The following is a 19,172-nucleotide window of genomic DNA, read 5'->3' on the forward strand; positions in this document are numbered from 1 at the left end:
AAAGTCTTCTTGAGAAATTGGTTAGGAGAAGAAAGGAGCTCCCATGGGTGCTATCCTTTAAAACTGGAGCGGAAACCCAACAGTTAACTAGATTCAGCAATACCACAATAACCAATGGTACTACAAAGGCGCTGGTCTAGCTTGTACCTGTATCTGTCACCGCAAATGAGATTCCTCTGGCTAGTTGACTAAAATTATCTGCCCTTAAAGGCGTTATTTCTAACCCTAAAGCAAATCGCGAAGGGCCGTATTTAGGCGAACGTCCAAAAGTATCAGTCTCTACGGGTGGACTAACCGATTTTTATTAAACTGACTTTTATTGACAAATTTGTTTTCTAATGTAAATTATAATTAATTACATTTTGAAAAATTATGTATTTGATTGGTGAATTATGTCTACAAATTATCCTGAACAATGTGGTAATCCCTTTATTTACAAAAGATAAAACTTTAATATACATTTAAATTAATATTATGTCTTTTGGCAGATAAATGGCACTGGTACACTACCACAAAATGTAGCAGACAATGGAGGTCTCATTGTAGCTTATAAGGTAAGAAAATAACAATTACTTCGAATCATCTCTTAGTCGGTACCATGAATATCAGCGCGAACTGAGTGTCATAATCTGTGAAGCAAGCTAGACAAATCGAGTTGCTGTCGACAATAACCGAATAAAGAAATTTTCGCCCCAGCTCTGTAATTTACCGATCATACTGTGGGAAACTTCACTAAGCGTTAAAATGTAAATAGCATGAACGTTATTTAAAATTCCATCCCACACTTTTTTACCTATTTCCTTGCTACTTAATTTACTGAACATACTGCAGGAAACTTTAGGAAACTTTAAAAATGTATGTCAATATGTTACTTAAAATTCCGTCCGACACTTTTTTGCTTATTTCCTTGCTACTTAATTTACCGAACATACAGTGGGAAACTTCACTAAGCGTTAAAATGTAAATGTTATGAATGTCACTTAAAATTTCATCCTACACAATTTTTGCTTATTTCTTTGCAATTTAATTTACCGAATATACTGTGGAAAACTTCACTAAACAGTAAAATGTAAATATCATGAACGTTACGTAAAATTCCATCCTACACTTTCTTGCTTATTTCTTTGAAGTGGGGGTATTAAGCCTGTGTAGTTAAATAAGATTTATATTTCCGTATATTTTGTATTTATGGAAAGTTTGGACTAAATTGTTTAGTTCAAAATTCTGCACTCTAAATTGTTTTATTTAAATTTTGCTCTGTTTTGTAAATCAGTTTGACATGTTTTACCTGCATTTGTTATTACTTAATTCTACTGAAATTTCTTTCTTCTAAATTTTTAGTTTATATCCGATAATAGTCACAAACGAGTTACAATTTAAAATATTAACAGTTTCAACGAATATTAAATTTCGTATTAGCACGAAACTGAACATATCTGAACATCTGGACTGATTTTTCAGTTTTTGACTTATTTGAAAAAAACTCTTGTATCATATTTTTTCTTTTCCTTTCTCTCTTCTGTAGGCTTATCAGTCATGGTTAACTCGCAATAGAGAACCGCAAATTTTACCAGGTGTAAATTATACGCCAAACCAATTATTCTGGATCAGTGCAGCAAATGTAAGTATTCGTTTAGAAAAGTGAATGAATTATCATGTCATTTGAATATTACAGCAAGTTTACATTGGAAAACACAAAACATTACAACTAGTTTTCCACAGAACATTACAAAAAGTACACTGCGCATAAAAAAAAAAAAAAAAAATACAGTTCTATACCTTTTGGTGTTCTACTGGGCCGATTAACGAAATTCAAATTGCGTGTCTCGAAAGCGTGACTTAGGATATACATTAGATTTATATATAGCATTGTTCTTATATAGGTATTCTGACACAAAATAGGTCTTTTTCTAAAATAATATGCCAATGTTTTTCCGTATTTCGTTTCGAAGACTCAAATTATGCCTAAATATTACATTTTGCAAAATCTGGAGCAAAATGTATGGAGAAATTCAAAAATTTATGAAGCCACATTTGGCGTTATTATCGCTTACAACAAATATGCAAAACCTAAGAAATTTTGAATTTAAAACTCTAATTTTTCGCAGGTATGCTTAGACATACATCTGCTTTAAGATGATGGCAAAACGTTTATAGGTTATAATTCAAATTTGTTTAAAAAAATTTATAAAAATTATTTAAAAATACAAATTTTAAAAATAAATCATAAAAAATACGTGAATTTTGTTAGGAATGAACCTAAATTTCGAAAGGTGAAGGTAAAAATCAAATAAGTTTAATGAAAAAAGAGATATTAATAAATATATACTACCAAATTCAATTAACATGAAGGAGCTAAAATTTTGAGAGCTAATCTTTTAAAAACTTCTCTTGCGATTTTTACAAATCTTCGCAGTTTGGCATAATTTGAGTCATAGAATCTAAATATGAAAACAAACTGACATGTCGTTTCCGGAAAAGGTTCGATTTTGTGTCAAATTACCTATGTTACAAAAATGCTATGTATAAATCTAATACATATGCTAAGTCACGCTTTCGAGACACGAAAAAAGCAAGTTGAATTTCGTCAATCCGCTCAATAGAACTGTCCCCTACTTTTTTTTTTTTTTTTTTTTTTTTCAGTGTACATTTACATAGAACATTACTACATTGTATACGAGGGTGGAAAAAACTGCGAGAAGGGTATGCAAGTAAATACGATATTCTAGAAATGTAAATTAATTCAGATGATTTAAAATTAGGCAAAAAACTCCCTATATTGGAGTAAGTTTCGAATAAGACTTTTTATGGATTTTTCATAGATTTCGAAGGAATTCAAACATAGGTCAGGAACAAAAAGATAAAAAAAAAAGAGTTTGTTTTGTAAAGGTGGGAGAAGTGATCCCATTTTATATAGAAATCGATTGGTAAAAAGAAAATGAGGTAGCACCATTTGTCAAGGAAAATAGTAACAAAAAATGAAAAAATTAAGATATTAGAGTTCCGAAAGCTTTATAAAGAACTAAATCGGAATTAATGTTATTTAATACAGAACCCAAATTTCATTTAATAAGAAAGACTCGCATTGTGAATAAAAAGAATATCAAAATCACTAACTAAAGAAACTTTTGGATAATTTTCTACTTGGGAATAATTCCAAAATCTACGTTAGTTTAAAGCTACTTTTTTGCCTAATTTAAAATTTTTCATCTGCGTGCGGCTATTCCATTTTGAACTAAGCTGATGTTTAATTTAGGTATAATTTTCAAGATCTGTTTCATATAAATATCAGTTTAAGATCTAAAATCTTTATTGCGTAGCGAAGAAAAACGGCAAGCCCATTTTATTTTATTTTCCTGATATGGTCATTTGTTATAAGTGCTTCACTACATTATAACTATTTCAGATGCTATGTCAGAAGCAAACAGACACATATCTCGAAAACCAAGTTCTTACAGGATCGAAAACTCCATCAAAAATTCGGTGAGGAACTATGACTTTTTGGTGTTATTATCAGCAATGTTGAAGTAGTATAATTTACCTTTTTATGCATATTGAAATAATAATCTCATATAAAGTATTTAATTTATAGATTTCCTTGAATAATCAGTTTTTTTTAAAAAAAAGTTGAAATGCTTGAATTAAACCGTATTTAAGTGTTCAAATTTTTGATGAACGTATTTAAAATGGTCTTCTTTTTTAGAGTGAATGGAGCAGTGGCTAATCTACGAGAGTTTGCCAACGATTTTAACTGCGCGGCTTCAGAAATGGATGCAACGAATATGTGTCGGGTTTGGTAGATTAGAAAAACGAATATAATTCTAATCCAAGTGGTAAAATGATATAATTGATGGAAGTATCATTATCATATCTATTTGCATTATTAGTGCAAGTGTGGTTCAGATACCACATTTAAACCATTTAAACAATTCAACAATTGTAAGAAATTTATTATCTTTAAATAAATTATTTAACCCTCCTTTGCTCACGATTCTTTACATTTTGCGAATATAAATCTAATCAGAGAAACTACATTATTTTCTCACATAATAATGTTGCATATTTTATCGCAAGACTAATGATGGATTTCTAGTACGAATAATTGTATGGGATGTAGAAGTAAAACAGTTGTTATTGCTGAGATTCATCACTAATTGTCTTGGCTTCCCACTAGTATCACCAGCTTACATTATTTCTATCAATGTGTTTAAGGAATATTAAATAAATAATGAAATTATAATAAACAAAATTTATTTCAAATAATTAAAATTACATATAAACGCATTATATTAATTTCTTGAATGCATGACTTATTTTAATTACAGCAGAGTATCCGTTTTTGTTTTCCTTATAATGGTTTAAAAATTTTACTAACAGTTTTAGCGTTAAGTAACTGTAACAGGAAGAGCCCAAATTTCTTTCATAATAATCATCAAATAATTCTTCCTTTTTAAACTAATTTCTTTAGTTTCTAACTACTTAAATATTCATGTAACTTTATAGTTCTGCTAGAATAGCTATGTATTTCTAGAGCTCACCATAATTTTCATTGCAAAGTTCGTCATGTTTTAGCAGTATAAATCCTGGAAAATCTGATAATGGCTGCTTTAAGACCTAATAACAACGAATGTGATTTCATTTACTTTAGAAAATCCGTGTAAGACGCCTATCTGTTCAAGATGTTTAGACGTTTAAGAGGATTTTTCGCAAAATTATCTCCAGTTTATTGAAGTTTTAGATTCTAAATCAGTCGCAAATAATTCTGTCACGAAAATGAATTCCAGTCACTGCGATGCTCCTACATGACAGCTGTTTTTGAGACATCTGTGTATATTGGAATGTAACTGATGTATTTATGCCTGTGCTCAAGAAAATATTTTCCATACATTCATTATCTCGTTAGTGGTTTCTCATAAGTAGAAAACATCTAGAAGTTGAATTGCTGGATTATTCGAAGGCGGGATATTAATTTGCTGTAGTGCCTGAGCCTTCAATAAGACATGAAATATTATTATATCAGTCGTTGAACTCTTGCAGGCAATGGAAGTATGCAAAGAGGCCTCGATTCGAATAACACGTTATAAGGGACTTTAAGATCATGCAGATGACCAGGGTGGTTAGGTTGTGACATCATACTAAAATAGCGATGAAGACATAACTGCTGTTGTCTCAACTGAGGCGATATTTCTGAGCAGTAGAAGCTCATGTAAAGCTCTATATATACATAAAAGTACAATAAGCTGTGTGCATACTCTCCGTAAAAAGATGTTCTGAAGGTTCAAGAACAAATCCTCAGAGCTTGATGTTGAACAGGATCTAGTAGCAATAATACACATAAAAGAGACTTCCAATTGTCCTAAGCCACAATTGTCCACAGCTTATCTATTTGTGACATTTTGAAAGAAGAATTAATTTAAAAGCAACAGATATTTCAAACAATAAGCTGTTGCTAGAAGTAAAACTAAATTAATTACTAGGTATATTGCTATTATTCAAAAAAACAAATGAATGTGTGTCAAAAACAGATGAATTTTAGAGAGCCTAAAGCAAGGGAATCTTATTTCAATATTATGATTAGGGAAAATTTAAATTTTAGTCTGGGAAAAAATTTAGACATTTGGAAGAAAGCAATTTAATGAAAGGTAACTGAATGGTACATACAAGCTTAAGAAATTCAGAAAAATCAGGGAATTTTGATTAAATGAAAATCGGGACTTTATTCTTCAAGCGAAATATATTTAAAAAGCTTTATACTTGCTGGTGCTGCCATCTAGTGAATAATCCAGAAGCTACATACAAGCTGAAATAACTTTTCGATTTTGGTAAATGCTTTTGCTGTGGTTTCGCTGTTAAAATTCGATCCAAATAAACATATTAACTGGTTAAAGCCTGAAATTTTTAAATAAACTAATGAATTGCACAGTACAATTACCCAAATTTGTTGATGTATTGTATGGAATGTGAGTTTGTTATATGTGAATATGGTGAGCAAATCAATATTTTCACAGGTTTTACGAGTTTGTTGAACTCTAATAACCATGCCAGATCACGAGCAAGAAAATGACACTTCCTCGTGACATTACTGAAAAAAGTAACAACTTCTGTAGTTAGATAAGCAGCTATAAATAACTCAACCAGTAAAACATATGTAAAGAAGTTGTCTTGACTACTCGAAGAATATCGCAGATAACCCAAATTAGTCACATAGAGCAGAATATTCTGAGTGAAAGCTCAATGTAATCGTATGACCTCCAACATTATCCGGTTAACCGAGGCTTGAATTTTACCCAGCCGTATTTACAATGTTGCTCAGCAATTCTAGAACCTTTGAGAAAAATCGATCCCTGTACTTTAAAAAGATGTTTTCTTTAAACTTCCAGAATGTCTACAAGTAGACGAAAAATTGTTAAATGTCGTGAACCAGGCAACAAATTATTCATATCTCAGATCCTAATTGACCTATTTCCACAATTTTTAAGTCGATTGAATCCGGATTGCTAAATCTATAATATAATGTATTAAATAAGCGCTTATAAAAATAAGTGGCTACACATTTGTCTAACAAAAATACTAAGTAAAATTATTCCATTATTTTTACTAAATACATAAATAAATAAATAAAACAGTACTTAATACTGTACAAATGCGCAGAAACCAAAATACAGTCATGCAAACACAAATATCTGCGTAAAATTTAAGTTTTATTAATAATCAGATCGTGATTGCAATAATGAGAAGCACTACAATGTTCTAATTATTAACGTGTAACATTTTACTTAACGTGTACATATTAAACATTTTAACATTATGTGTATAGACAGCGTTCGTTGGAGCCTCCAATGACACTAACAAAGGGAGCCCGAACGTAATGCCATCTATCGCGGAAAATAATCATTAAACGAGAAAAGTTAAGATATGAGAATTCTGAAAGTGTTAAAAAGGACTATATTAGAATTATTAATTACTTTATTTTTGACAAACTGAAGAACTACCTACAGGTAATTTCCTCAATGTAGTATCTGTTGACAATTTTCATGCGCTATTTTGATGTCAAATTATTTGAAAAAACATCTTTTCTCTGAATTCAAGCTTTTCAGCAGTAACAAAGAAGATTTTAACAAACTTTGTCTGCTATGAATTTGATTCATCCAGCCATCCAATTACTCCTTTTCTGTCCTTGGTATTCTAATTCAATGAATTTGCTGTTTGCTATTTCATGCCATAACTACTGAACAACAAGTAATATTTAAAATAAATAAATAAATAAATAAAGTCAGTTCCTACTTAGGTCAAAAAAGAAAATTTTTATTTTAGTTACTTTTTATTAGCATCATCAAAATTTTTTTGCTTATAAATTATGAAGCTGATGGGGGTCTATAATTTCTCATTCTATCCATCTCTTGTAATGCTTCATTGCTGCAAGGAACCTTTCCAGTGAGTTTCGAGCAGTCCAGTACTTCGATTAATATTCCATCCACTGAGTTCACACAACTCGAGGCGACATATGCTTGACCTGCTGCGAAGAGTATAATATTAATGGATTATTAATATTATATGTTGTGTTGTAATTTCTTTTCGCATTCTCCGTTTGTGAAGCAAGGTACATTTTAAAAGATTATATTTTAAACATATATTATTATCACGTCAACATAGAAATATGGGCAGAATTTTCGATACATAATCGGACATCACATCCGCTTCATTCAACTCTATAAAACTTCAATTCTTTAATTCCATACACTTTAAAAATCTTTAGAACTCTGTCTTACTGTTGCCACTTATTTTCGTTAAATATTACAATCCCATTTATCACAGTCATGTACTATTATTTATAAAATGTTATAAAATTAATTTTCACGGTACGTGAGAATTTCTAATAAACGGTCATTATTTTTAAGCGATATATTTAATAAAACAGCATATTTTTAATTCCGATAAACAGGAATAAATAAGTAGGGATTGACTTTAATATGTGAAAAAACTATATTAACATCAAGTGTCATCCACTACAAGTTTTTAAAAATGTATGAACTTGAGTGGATGAATAACGATTGAAAATTTGAACTAGATATAGGGAGAATGTGAACTAATAGTAGGAATTTAAAAAAATGGTTTCCTTTTACTCTTATTTGCATCATACGTTCAAATTTTTTTCCCTATGCTTTCTCAAATTATTTAAAATTGGTTGTTATTGTCAGTGGATTGTTTCCCCCAATCGTCGATATATCCTTAAAAATGTTCGATTTTCCATCCAAAAAACCCTCCCGCTCTTAGAAATAGCTTTAGTGACTTTCGGTTATTCCATTCCATCCATCTGTTAGTTATAAAGTAGGTGAGATTCTCCAGAATTTCGACTTTCATATCATTTTCTCACCTAACAATAAGGTTCGCTCTCCGATTTCTAATTATACTATTTATTTTAATTCTTGGAGAGTTTATAGAATATACTGTCAGTGTGGTATATCATATGTAGGCCAAACTATAATAGCATTAATATAAGGAATCAAGGAAATTTAATTTCTTGTTCGAAAAGAAGAAAGAAAATAGTATTTTCCATAGCTAATCTTAGTTGAATTACAATTTTGATTCTGATTCTGCAAAATTTACTCATAAAACTTCTACTGGTGAACTGGATTTATTTAAAGAGTTTGTCACTTACAATTTTTTTTTTTTAATTAGTGACCTGAATTCCAATCCAGTAATTTCTAACGCTTTCAAAATTTTAATATCAGAGCTTTTCACATTTCAGTACTTTTCTCACCAATAAACTACTTGCTATGCAGCCAAACTCTTTAACTCAAATCTACAATATAGTACGAGAAAGAAAATGAATCCGTAAAAAAATGTAAACCTAGGAAGGCTACCGGAATGGACAGAATTTCCAGCACAATGTTATTGAACCTCCCAAGGAATATCAGCGCCCAAATGATGAGTGTCTTCAATGCTTGTCTCACACAGTGTTATTTTCTGTCACATTGGGAACTGCGAAGATGATCCTGTTCCCTAAAAATCTCAAGGACAGCAGCGGCGCTGAAAATTATAAGGCCCGTTAGTCTCACTTAAATCAATCGCAAAAATTTCCGAAAGAATAACTGCATCCTTATATGCAACAACGTAAACAATAACATAAATAAATTAAGTGATGAATTCGCTCTTGGGGATCATTTGTGCGGTTTCATCCATTGTGTGCAGTTTCCCCTTAGAACAGGATTGCAGTTGCGGGTATGAATAGCTAAATGTTGACGTTAAACAAAGGATAAGGAAGTTGCATTCAAATCAGAGGCACGTTATTTAACTAATCCCGAAAGTATTAAGCCATGCGCTAACGTGATGGGTGATCAGGTACAAAATAGACATAGGCGTTGGGACGACTTTCCCATGCCTGAATGCACGGACGTTACAGGCGACTTCGATATGAAAGAAATAAAAAGTCATAAGCTTTATTTATAAGATTTTTCCTCTGTAACCGAAGGTACAAACAGTATAATTTTAAAAATTTAGCTTTTGTATAAAGGATATGTAAAAAAAAAATGTCGTTTCCACATTAAGTTTGAAAATTGCAAATCAGATTAGGAAAAAATCGCTGCAGCATATTGTATTGACTTTTGCCATGAATGTTTGTACAAAATATGAGCTTAATAGCTTATTAGGAAATCCTTTAAAAACTGATTTTAATCATAGTGAAAAAAAACCAGGTAGTTAAATGAAGACTTATAAAAACAAGGTTAGTTTAAAAAATAAAACATTCTAGAAATTCACCAAATTAATATTTTTTTATCATTTTTACTTGTTAAAGTTGAAGAGTTTATTTTCCAATCTTTGGAAGTTTCAAATCTTTTTTAACAGATAAATTTTTGGATATTAGAATTCTAAAGTTCCATAAAAGAATATTATATCGCATACCACAATGAAATAAAGAAAATCACTTTTTAAAATGAAATAAAAGAAAAGGTACAATAGATTTTATTGCAAGTAGTTTTTGACCCTAATTAGTGCCGTTGTCGTTTAGATTAATCGGAAATAACGATAGTCCGAAAAAGACTGTCGTAATGACATCATAACCTTGAAACCGAAGAAGCGGTATTTACCGCTTCTGAGCACTTTTAAATAAAATGTAGAAAATGTCCAACTGATTAATATCTTTCATCATTCTTGTTTTAAAAATGGGCAAAGCGTTTGTTTTATAATCTCTGAAAATTTCAAAACTTTGTAGGTGTATTTGGTGGTGTATTTAATTATGGAAAAGCGCACTAGGGCTATCTAGCCTAAGGGAAGGGATGCCTTCGTGGAGGACTTTCTAAGGGAAACTGGCTCGTATACACGTTACACATGGGGAAAACCACGAAAACACCCATGCAGCCAGCCCGTTCGCGGGATTCGAACCTCGGACCGAACTACCAGTGTTCAGCGATGTTACCGCTCGGCCGCTGGTGAGCCTCAAAACTTTGTAAGCGATACATTTTTAGATATGGAAATTCTGAAAACTTAGACGTCAAATAATTGAAAAAAGAATTAATCGATTTTTCAAAAATTTGCAACAAAACAGAAATTAGATTCAAAATTTCATAAAAATGTTTATTTATTTAATAATTTTTAATTTATTCTTCGAAAACGAAATACGGTATAAATGACCGGAGAAAAACATCATTAGAAATGAAGAAATTAAACTACAGGTAATTATGATATAATTATCCGACGCATCTTTCATTTTCATTTTGGATTTTACGAAGGCATTTTTTTTATTTTACTCACTTGAATAAGGCAAAGTACTCGAGAGTTATCTACCTAAGAGGACAAATACCTTAGTGGCGAGATGTTTAGCTGAAATTCTCTTGTATTGATGTTACACAGGTACAGGTAAAAGTGTTGGAGTACCAGAAGCTTCATTTATGTTCGAACAGGTATAGTTCCCAAACACTAACCGACTAGAGCAAATAAAAAAAAAAAAAAAAAAAAAAAAAAAAACTATTGAAAATTCAAAATTCTTTGCAAATATATAAGTTATTATTAAGAGAGATGCATTGATTAAGAAGAGATAAAAAAAAGGAAGAATATTCAATACCAAGCAGCAGATGGACATAGCCTACATCGCCAGGACTACCTTCTCCAGTGGAACTACCGTCAGTGGATATTCATTCGTATCACAGGGATTTGTCAGTTTTGTAGATAAAAATACGTAATTATATAAATGCAAAATACATAAATACATAAGATGAAGGATATACATAAAATACATTAAAATAAACTGAAGAATAATACATAAAATATAAGATGAAACATAAATATCGTAAAATATCATATCATAAGATATAATAAATAGCATAAGATATCATAAAATATCATATGATAAAATTAGAATTTCAGATTTAGGGAAAAAGTTAAAACATATTGTTACGTGCGTACGGGTTCGTAATGAACTGAATGCGCAAGTCCGATGAAAAGTGAATAAAATTTATTATTATCATAACAAATAAAACAAAATGCTTAAATTTCCACAGATATGCGTACAATATTGCAAGATCTCACAGTAGTTAGCTTTTAAACTAATCAAACGTTCAACAGAATTCAAATAATTCAGTCAAATAGTTCAGTAATTCAAAATAGAAAAAGTTATAGTCTGATTTCACCGCGAATTCGCTACAGTAAACAACAACAGTTTTCTAAACAAACTTCGAATTGAAAGGTTTTTGATCTCGCTTTTATAAGCTTTTTAATCGCTGAAGCTTTTTTAAGCACGGGCATAGGCTGGTATTTTCTCGATTTTTCCCGAAAAGCAGTTACGAGATATCTATTTATTAAATGCGCGTGCTCCTGTATTTTTAATTTTTCCGGTGTAGCTTTCTCTTCAAATTTGTCACACGCAACATTGCACGAAATAATGAAACAATTTAAAAACAATTCTATTAAAAATAGCAAATTAAATCCAAAATTCATAACAATATAATATTATATAATACGTAATGTATCAAATAAAAAAGTTAAAAAATCTGAAAGGTTTCAGATTTTAAATTACGCCCAAAGGGGCGTTTTTTTAGCATTTTGTGTGTCACCTTTATTTATTAAATATCATGGTCTTCGCACTTGAACCATGAAATTCAGTTCAAGAGCAATATCCAAAATAATTCTAAATTGAGCATATCTTTCGAATTGCCGATACACAGTCTCACGCACTGGAGATAAAAATGTTTTTTCTGTACAACGTTGCTATTGCTGGCCTTAAAATCCTTGAGTTTTGTTAATCAAAAATTCATTAAAGTTTTACAAAATATGAAACCGATCATAAAACAAGTTCCAAATTTCAAATGTGGGCTTCCAGATGCTCATATTCGCAATAGGACTACGTCATTCAAAATTAGATGGCTCTAGGTACCGTTGTTTTATCACAATGCGAGAAACATGGATACATTTATGCATATTCTTAATTATTTAATTTCTTCAAATATAATACAGGGCGATAATATTTGGTGGACTCTGTTTGAAAAGTGAAACGGGCATTCAGAGTGATTCGACGCAAAATCGCAAAACGGAAACAATAGTCCCTCAGAGACAAAGCCCCTTTGTACTAAAAACAAAATAAAGTAATAAAAAGAATATGCTGCGTCATTAAAGTGATCCTGAATAAGAATTTATATAATAGAGTTCATGTTATTTTAAGTTCATATATTTCATGACTCATTTTTCATCATCACACAGGAGTTAGACACTGTGACTCCTTTTCTGATCAATTTTGCTGCCTTGACTGTATTTATATAGTCTATAGTTTAATGTGAATTTTTTAAGTCCTTTGTTGAGGAGATCTAGGCAGTAAGTATACGTTACAATCGGTGCAGTTTATCCTTTTTATTGATTGAAATTATCGGTAGGTAGTTTATACTAGCATCTTGCATTATTGCTGATAGTATGTCTCAGATTTAACTCGTTTGATTTCTTTTTGGTGTGAGGAATAGGAAACAGTTGAAGCAGGGTGATTGCAGTCAAAATTTGTGGCGAACTTTATATTGTTAATCCAACAATTGATGTTACATATAGGAAAACGCCTATGAAGACAAGCTCTTCACCATGTTTTGAGCTCTGGTCGAGCTACGAATATTCAGCGGTGGTAACCACTCGGCTACTGGATAAGACAAGTTTTATTCCATGCTGTGGGTTTGTGACATATTTTTTTAACTATTCCACTATATAAAAATTTAATGCTTTATTCCGAAAGTGGTTAATCCGTTTATAGTAAAGCGGAACTTCCCAGTTTTCTGCTTGATAGGATTTACTCTTCGGAAAGAATATAAAGTGAGCTATTTTAATCAAAAAATATCTATAAAATAATCGCTATTGTATCCATTTCGCCTTATGTAATCCGTTTCGCTTCGAAACGTACTATCTTTGGCTGCCAAAATTACTGCAGTTCCAAGCATCAGATTTAGTGCTTGTTTCGGGAAGAATTAAAAGGCGCTGCCGAGAGAAAAATACCCTCATCACTCATATGTAACAGCTTACCTCTTACCCCCTCCCTAAAATACGCTCCGAACTCAGTTTAATTAAAGTTAATCGCCTTAATTAGCTGCCCCGAGCTCAGATTATTCCTAGAAAGGGTACTAATTAAGTGTATTCTACAAATAAGGGAAGCTCCACCGTGACAAAGATCCTTTATAATTATGTTGCCCTCAGAACCTCGAGAAGATTCATCAAGCGCATACCCCCCCCTCCCCCCCCAAAAAAAAGAGAAGATTCGGGGAGAGGGTGTTTTATTGCTTTTTTATTCCTTATTAAAATGTGTGTTATCGTACGATTGCATTCCATTTTAGCACAAGTTTTATCTATTGTCTAGATGAATAGAAAGCTATTTTTTTTAGTTTCAGTAATTTCAGCTTAGATATATAATTTATAAAAAGGGGTATTAAAATAGAATGCCCATTAAAGGAAGTATTCTATATACTTCAGCTTAGGTTAACATACGGATACTAAAGGATAAACCTCATTAGGATAAGGGCAATTAATCTCGAAACGGCATTTTGCGTTGAATCGCTTGTGACGTCGTGGATGCTTCAGTGAAAACGGAATCAACACTGGTATTGGTGATGCATCACTTTAATTACAGCACATAACACAGATACAACATTTAATTAATACATTTAGAAAACGTGAGTACATATCCGAGTTGGTGACACGATCAGAGACGTTAACGAAGATAGCACTCGTCATCACTCGACAAATTTAGTCTCCACACCTCAGCTCGCTGGCGGAGTTTCCCAAACTCCTCTGACAGGCGTCTCAACAGAAGTCTCATCTCTTTACGCATGCGTAATTCTCAGTTAAGTCATTGCCATTCACAGTTTTTTAAAATTGTTAAAAATGAATTATAGCCCTCGTAGTGTGATCTCTAGTCTAGAGCATCATAGATCTTTCTAGTAGAGAGTTCAGGAGCGTTCTTTACAGACTAACTCCTTCCGCCTCCAGATTTTGTTTTCCTCGGACACAGAGGAAACAAAACGTTTTTTTAAGTTCCTACGGGATAAAATACAAGTTGAGGCAGGCGTTCACTACAAACACACACCTTCCGCCTCCAGTTTTTGTTTCTCCGGACACAGGAGAAATAAACCTTCACAGTTCACAGTTTATGGTTTCAATAGATTGTTCAACATTTTACCAGTTAATTTTAAACCACACTGTTACAAAGGCTCTCCACTCTCATAACCAGGCCATCATAAAAAAATACATATAACAATACATATACAATATATGAAAAACCAACACAGAAATTTTGTCTTTATTCATAAAGTCTCCACATAAAGATATATTCATAAAGTTAACAATTTACTATATAGTATGAATTAAAAAAAATACAATATACATAATCAAATAACAAGACAATTTAAAAGAAATGATAACTAGTCTATTTAACTGGCATGTACAGAGTTTCTACTTAGGCAGTCTACATTTAAGATGTCACTTCCCTTTTTATGATGTATCGTAAAATTATAAGATTGCAAGGCTAAGGCCCAGCGTAATAATCGACCATTTCTACCTGCATTATTTTTCAGCCATACTAGGAGATTATGGTCCGTTTGAATGGAAAATTTAGTCTGCCCATCTATATACGCTTTCAATTTTTTTATTCCATACTGAATTGCAGCACACTCTTTTTCAGTGGTGGAATACTTCCGCTCACTATCAGTAAATTTTTACTGAGATACAATATGGGATGTTCTTTTCCTTTATCATCCTTCTGGGCTAAAACAACACCATATACTTGATCTGATGCGTCTGTCTGTAGTATAAATGGTTTAGAAAAATCGAGTGCATGTAGCACAGGCTTACTAGATAGCTTTTCTTTTAACGATTTGAATGATTCATTACATTCATCATTCCAAACAATTTTACCCTTTTTGTTATTCCCTTTAACAAACCTGTCCAAGGTGCGGCTATAGCAGAAAACATAGGTATATATTGTCTGTAGTATCCAGCTAACCCTAAGAAAGCTCTAATCTCAGTTTTAGTTGTGGGAATAGGAAAATTTTGAACCGCATCGATTTTTAGTTCTGCTGGAGAACGTTTTCCTGGACCTACTATGTGACCGAGATATTGCACTTCTTGTGCAAACTTGCACTTAGAGGGTTTAATAGTTAAATTGGCTTTTCTTATTCTTTCTAAAATTTCATGTAAATGTTGTAAATGTTCCTCCCACGTTTCAGAAAAAATAGCAATATCATCTAAATAAGGGGTAGCATATTTCTCACATCCGCACAATATTTCGCTCATAATTTTACTAAAATAATAAGGAGCATTTTTAAGCCCAAATGGCATGCGCAAAGGCCTATATACGCCAAAATTTGTAGCAAATGCAGCAATTTTCTGGGCCCTAGGGGTCAGCGGAATTTGCCAATAACCTTTAGTAAAGTCTATCAAGGTGATAAATTTGGCTGCTGCAACAGTTTCAACACGTTGCTCTATATTGGGGATCGGATAGAACTCAGTACGCGTTATTTCGTTTAACTTTCTGTAATCAATACACGGCCTAGGATCCCTACCTGGTGAGTAGCATGATAATGGGGGTTCTGTGGCAGGAGGAGCTGAGGAGCTGAGGGCGTGGTTAATGACATCACAGAGGGCGGGGCCAAAGGCAACGTCATCACACTAGAGGGGCGTGGTCACGAGTGGAGTTGAGGTGTTGGTAGATTGCTGATTGAGTTGTAGACCTCCTGCTTTTCATTTAAAGTTAGTTTTTTTACATTGGCAACGGGAAATATTTTCTGCATCTTAATTTTGATGATATAGCGATGCTGCCCTCTCTTGACGAAAAAGTGAATTATATGTTTTAGAAATATATTTTTTAAGTCTGGTGTTAAAATTATTCAATGCGCGACTCTGAAAACAATGTAAAAGAAACAAATATAAAAAAGACTTTCCTTTAATGATAGTTCATCATGTCATGAAAATGAAATTACAAGATAATTTGTTTTTATTACTTAATTTTATTCTGATACTTTTATCCTTTCTAGTTTTAAATGAAACTTTAACTTATTTCTTAGGTTTTCTGTTCATAATAACATATTCATTTACTGTCATATTTTTTTAATACTTAACACGTTTCTAATTTGTAATATTTATTTAATTTCCACATACTATTTTTTTTCATACCTTTCATAAATTTCAGCATACCCTGATTTTTAACTTATATGTTATATTTCACAAACGTTCCCGCACATGCTGTTTATTTGTTACATTACTTAATTTTAGATGCAATTTCACACTTTTTTTAACGTTATAATGTTCAATATATTCTGAATTTTAACTTCATTTACTTTTTTTAAACCACTCTAGTATTCTATACACACTTTAACTTAGTGGTATGAAATTGTATTTAAAAAGAAACGTTTATTTTTCGTGATCTTAGTTCTTTTACTAAATTTTCTACAGAATTTCTAATTTCTTTCACGTGTTTAACAATATCTTCCTTACATTACCGAATATTTTTTAAAAAAACTTAAGTCTATAACTATTAATTGCTTTTCTTACGTTCATGATTTCCCTTCTGTGTTTATATTTCTTAATTCTAGCTTAACTTATTTATTATAATGTTTTTATTTCTGTCTCATCACTCGTAATTCCAACATTTTATCCCTTTTTATTCATTTTAACGATATGGATTGTTTTCATTTACTCCATATTCAAATATTTCCTTACAATTTTTATAATACTTGTTTTATTCCTCGATCATAATAGATCATCTACAGGTTTTACTCAGAAATTTCCATTCACAACTTCAGTCACAAACAACAGTTTAATACCATTTATATCTAAATGTATTTCTTTCTCATATAGTTTTATGGTCGTCTTCAAAGTTTCTAACATCATATTTAGTTTTAAATCCCGATTACCTTTAAGTGTGTTGATAATTTTCATTTCTAATTTTACAACCACGTTCAGTGTTTCATCCACACATACCAAAATATTTCTTACATTTTCTGATATTTAGTTTATGTCATATTTCAGTACTTCAAATGAATTTACACTGCTCACACTATTATTTTTTCATGTTTTAGAGACACTAACTATACTAATTTTACTATTTTTCCTGCACTAATTGCATCTATGTCAGCACTCATGCTAAACTAGCAATTGTTTTGCATCACATGCATAAAGAAATTCTTAAAACCAACTTTTTCAATATCGTACTCAAATTACTGTTTTCCAGATGGGAATTACCAGTATTCTTTGGTTTTACTCTGTTACATCTTTTTAAATTTTAACATCTTACTTTTAATTCTAACATACATCTTTTAAACAGATTTTTCTTTTAATGATAGCGTTACCTTATTTGTTCAAATTAATTCTTTCATTCACCTTCTTTACTACCTTTCAGTACCTTCATAATTCACTATGCAAACTCAATGTCTTTCACTGACATTCTGTTTAATAATACCACAAGTTTCCTTAATTGACAAAAAGCGAATTATTTCTCATTTCAAAATAGAACTACTATATTTTTGTACAAACATTACCTTTATCCATTCAAGCCACCCCTTAACCTGTAACTGACGTAGCGATAGGAAAGGAGATTCTTATCATATGCTCTTTCGACATTTGAGGTTTCTAGAACTTCTTTGACAAGTATATCAATACCATCAGAAAATATACTTAACACTTTTACCCAGTTTAAAGGCAACATACTGTTATAAGAATGGTTTTAGTTAAATTTATAACACAAATAAACGCATTTTGTGCTAAATAGGCATAAACATTTAGATTCAGAATATTTCTTTTTAATCCGATGTAAGACTTGAATTTCATTCATGATACGGATTGTCTCTTGATTTTCTTTTTGTTTACCTTACACTAATAGAAAATTTTTATTTTACAAGTTCAGCTTTTAATGAAATAGAAATAAAATCTACGATACACCTGCTGTTTTTAAGAAAAGGAACTTTGATATATTTCTGGAAATGTAAATGCTTTTAGAGTTTTCTTTCAATAACGTTGATTTTCATTACTTTACTAACTTCAATAATTCTCTTATTAGCTAATATGAATGAAAGAAGATTGTCAAAAATGTGACACAGTATAATTCTTACGAACATATGTACCTTTACCAGCATACAGATATTACCGATTGAAATGAAGAAAGATACAGATATTTTACTCCAATCTACATTAAATTAAAAAAAAAATATTTAAACTTTCATACATTCCAAAGAATAAACGAAAACTCAATAGATATTGTCATGTTTGCATATATGAGATAAAAGTTTTATGAATGGTATCTAAAGTAATGCTTAGAACTTCATAAAAGCGAACATTCACTATGTTAATACACATATCATCAGTTATTTACATTAATCAATGTAATATTAATCATTACATGTACTATATGCATATATATTTAAAGTTTAATTGTCTTACAATTGAATAATTAACTATTGAGAGAAAGAGGTTCATATCTTACACTATTTAATTCACATGGAACAAATTTTTCTATCAACCACATTGAACCACGTTTATTAAATTCGCCAAAGCTCTTTTATTTCTGCATTTTCACACTCACGACACATTTTAAATGTAACTATTGATTACCATTTCAAACACCGATATCATAACTCAGTGTAAAACTACATCATAACTCATTTTTTCCCTACTAACTACAATTTTATATATTCAAGAAGTACATCTAAGACATGATC

At 31.2% G+C, this 19,172-nt stretch overlaps 1 protein-coding gene across 1 annotated transcript in view; it reads left to right on the plus strand.

Moving 5' to 3' along the window:
* Window positions 1–3,979, plus strand: part of LOC118205639 (neprilysin-2-like) — a 161,792-nt gene extending 157,813 nt beyond the window's left edge. The window contains exons 18-21 of the mRNA XM_085810971.1: window positions 489–554; window positions 1,526–1,621; window positions 3,407–3,483; window positions 3,704–3,979. Of these exons, the coding sequence (XP_085667097.1) occupies window positions 489–554; window positions 1,526–1,621; window positions 3,407–3,483; window positions 3,704–3,800 (336 nt within the window). The 3' untranslated portion in view covers window positions 3,801–3,979. The remainder of the gene's footprint in view (window positions 1–488; window positions 555–1,525; window positions 1,622–3,406; window positions 3,484–3,703) is intronic.
* The last annotated feature ends 15,193 nt before the right edge of the window (window positions 3,980–19,172 follow it).

This window comes from Stegodyphus dumicola, chromosome 2 (genome assembly GCF_044657685.1).
Source record: "Stegodyphus dumicola isolate Sdum_Otavi_A_Nest chromosome 2, ASM4465768v1".
Taxonomy (NCBI): Eukaryota; Metazoa; Arthropoda; class Arachnida; order Araneae; family Eresidae; genus Stegodyphus; species Stegodyphus dumicola.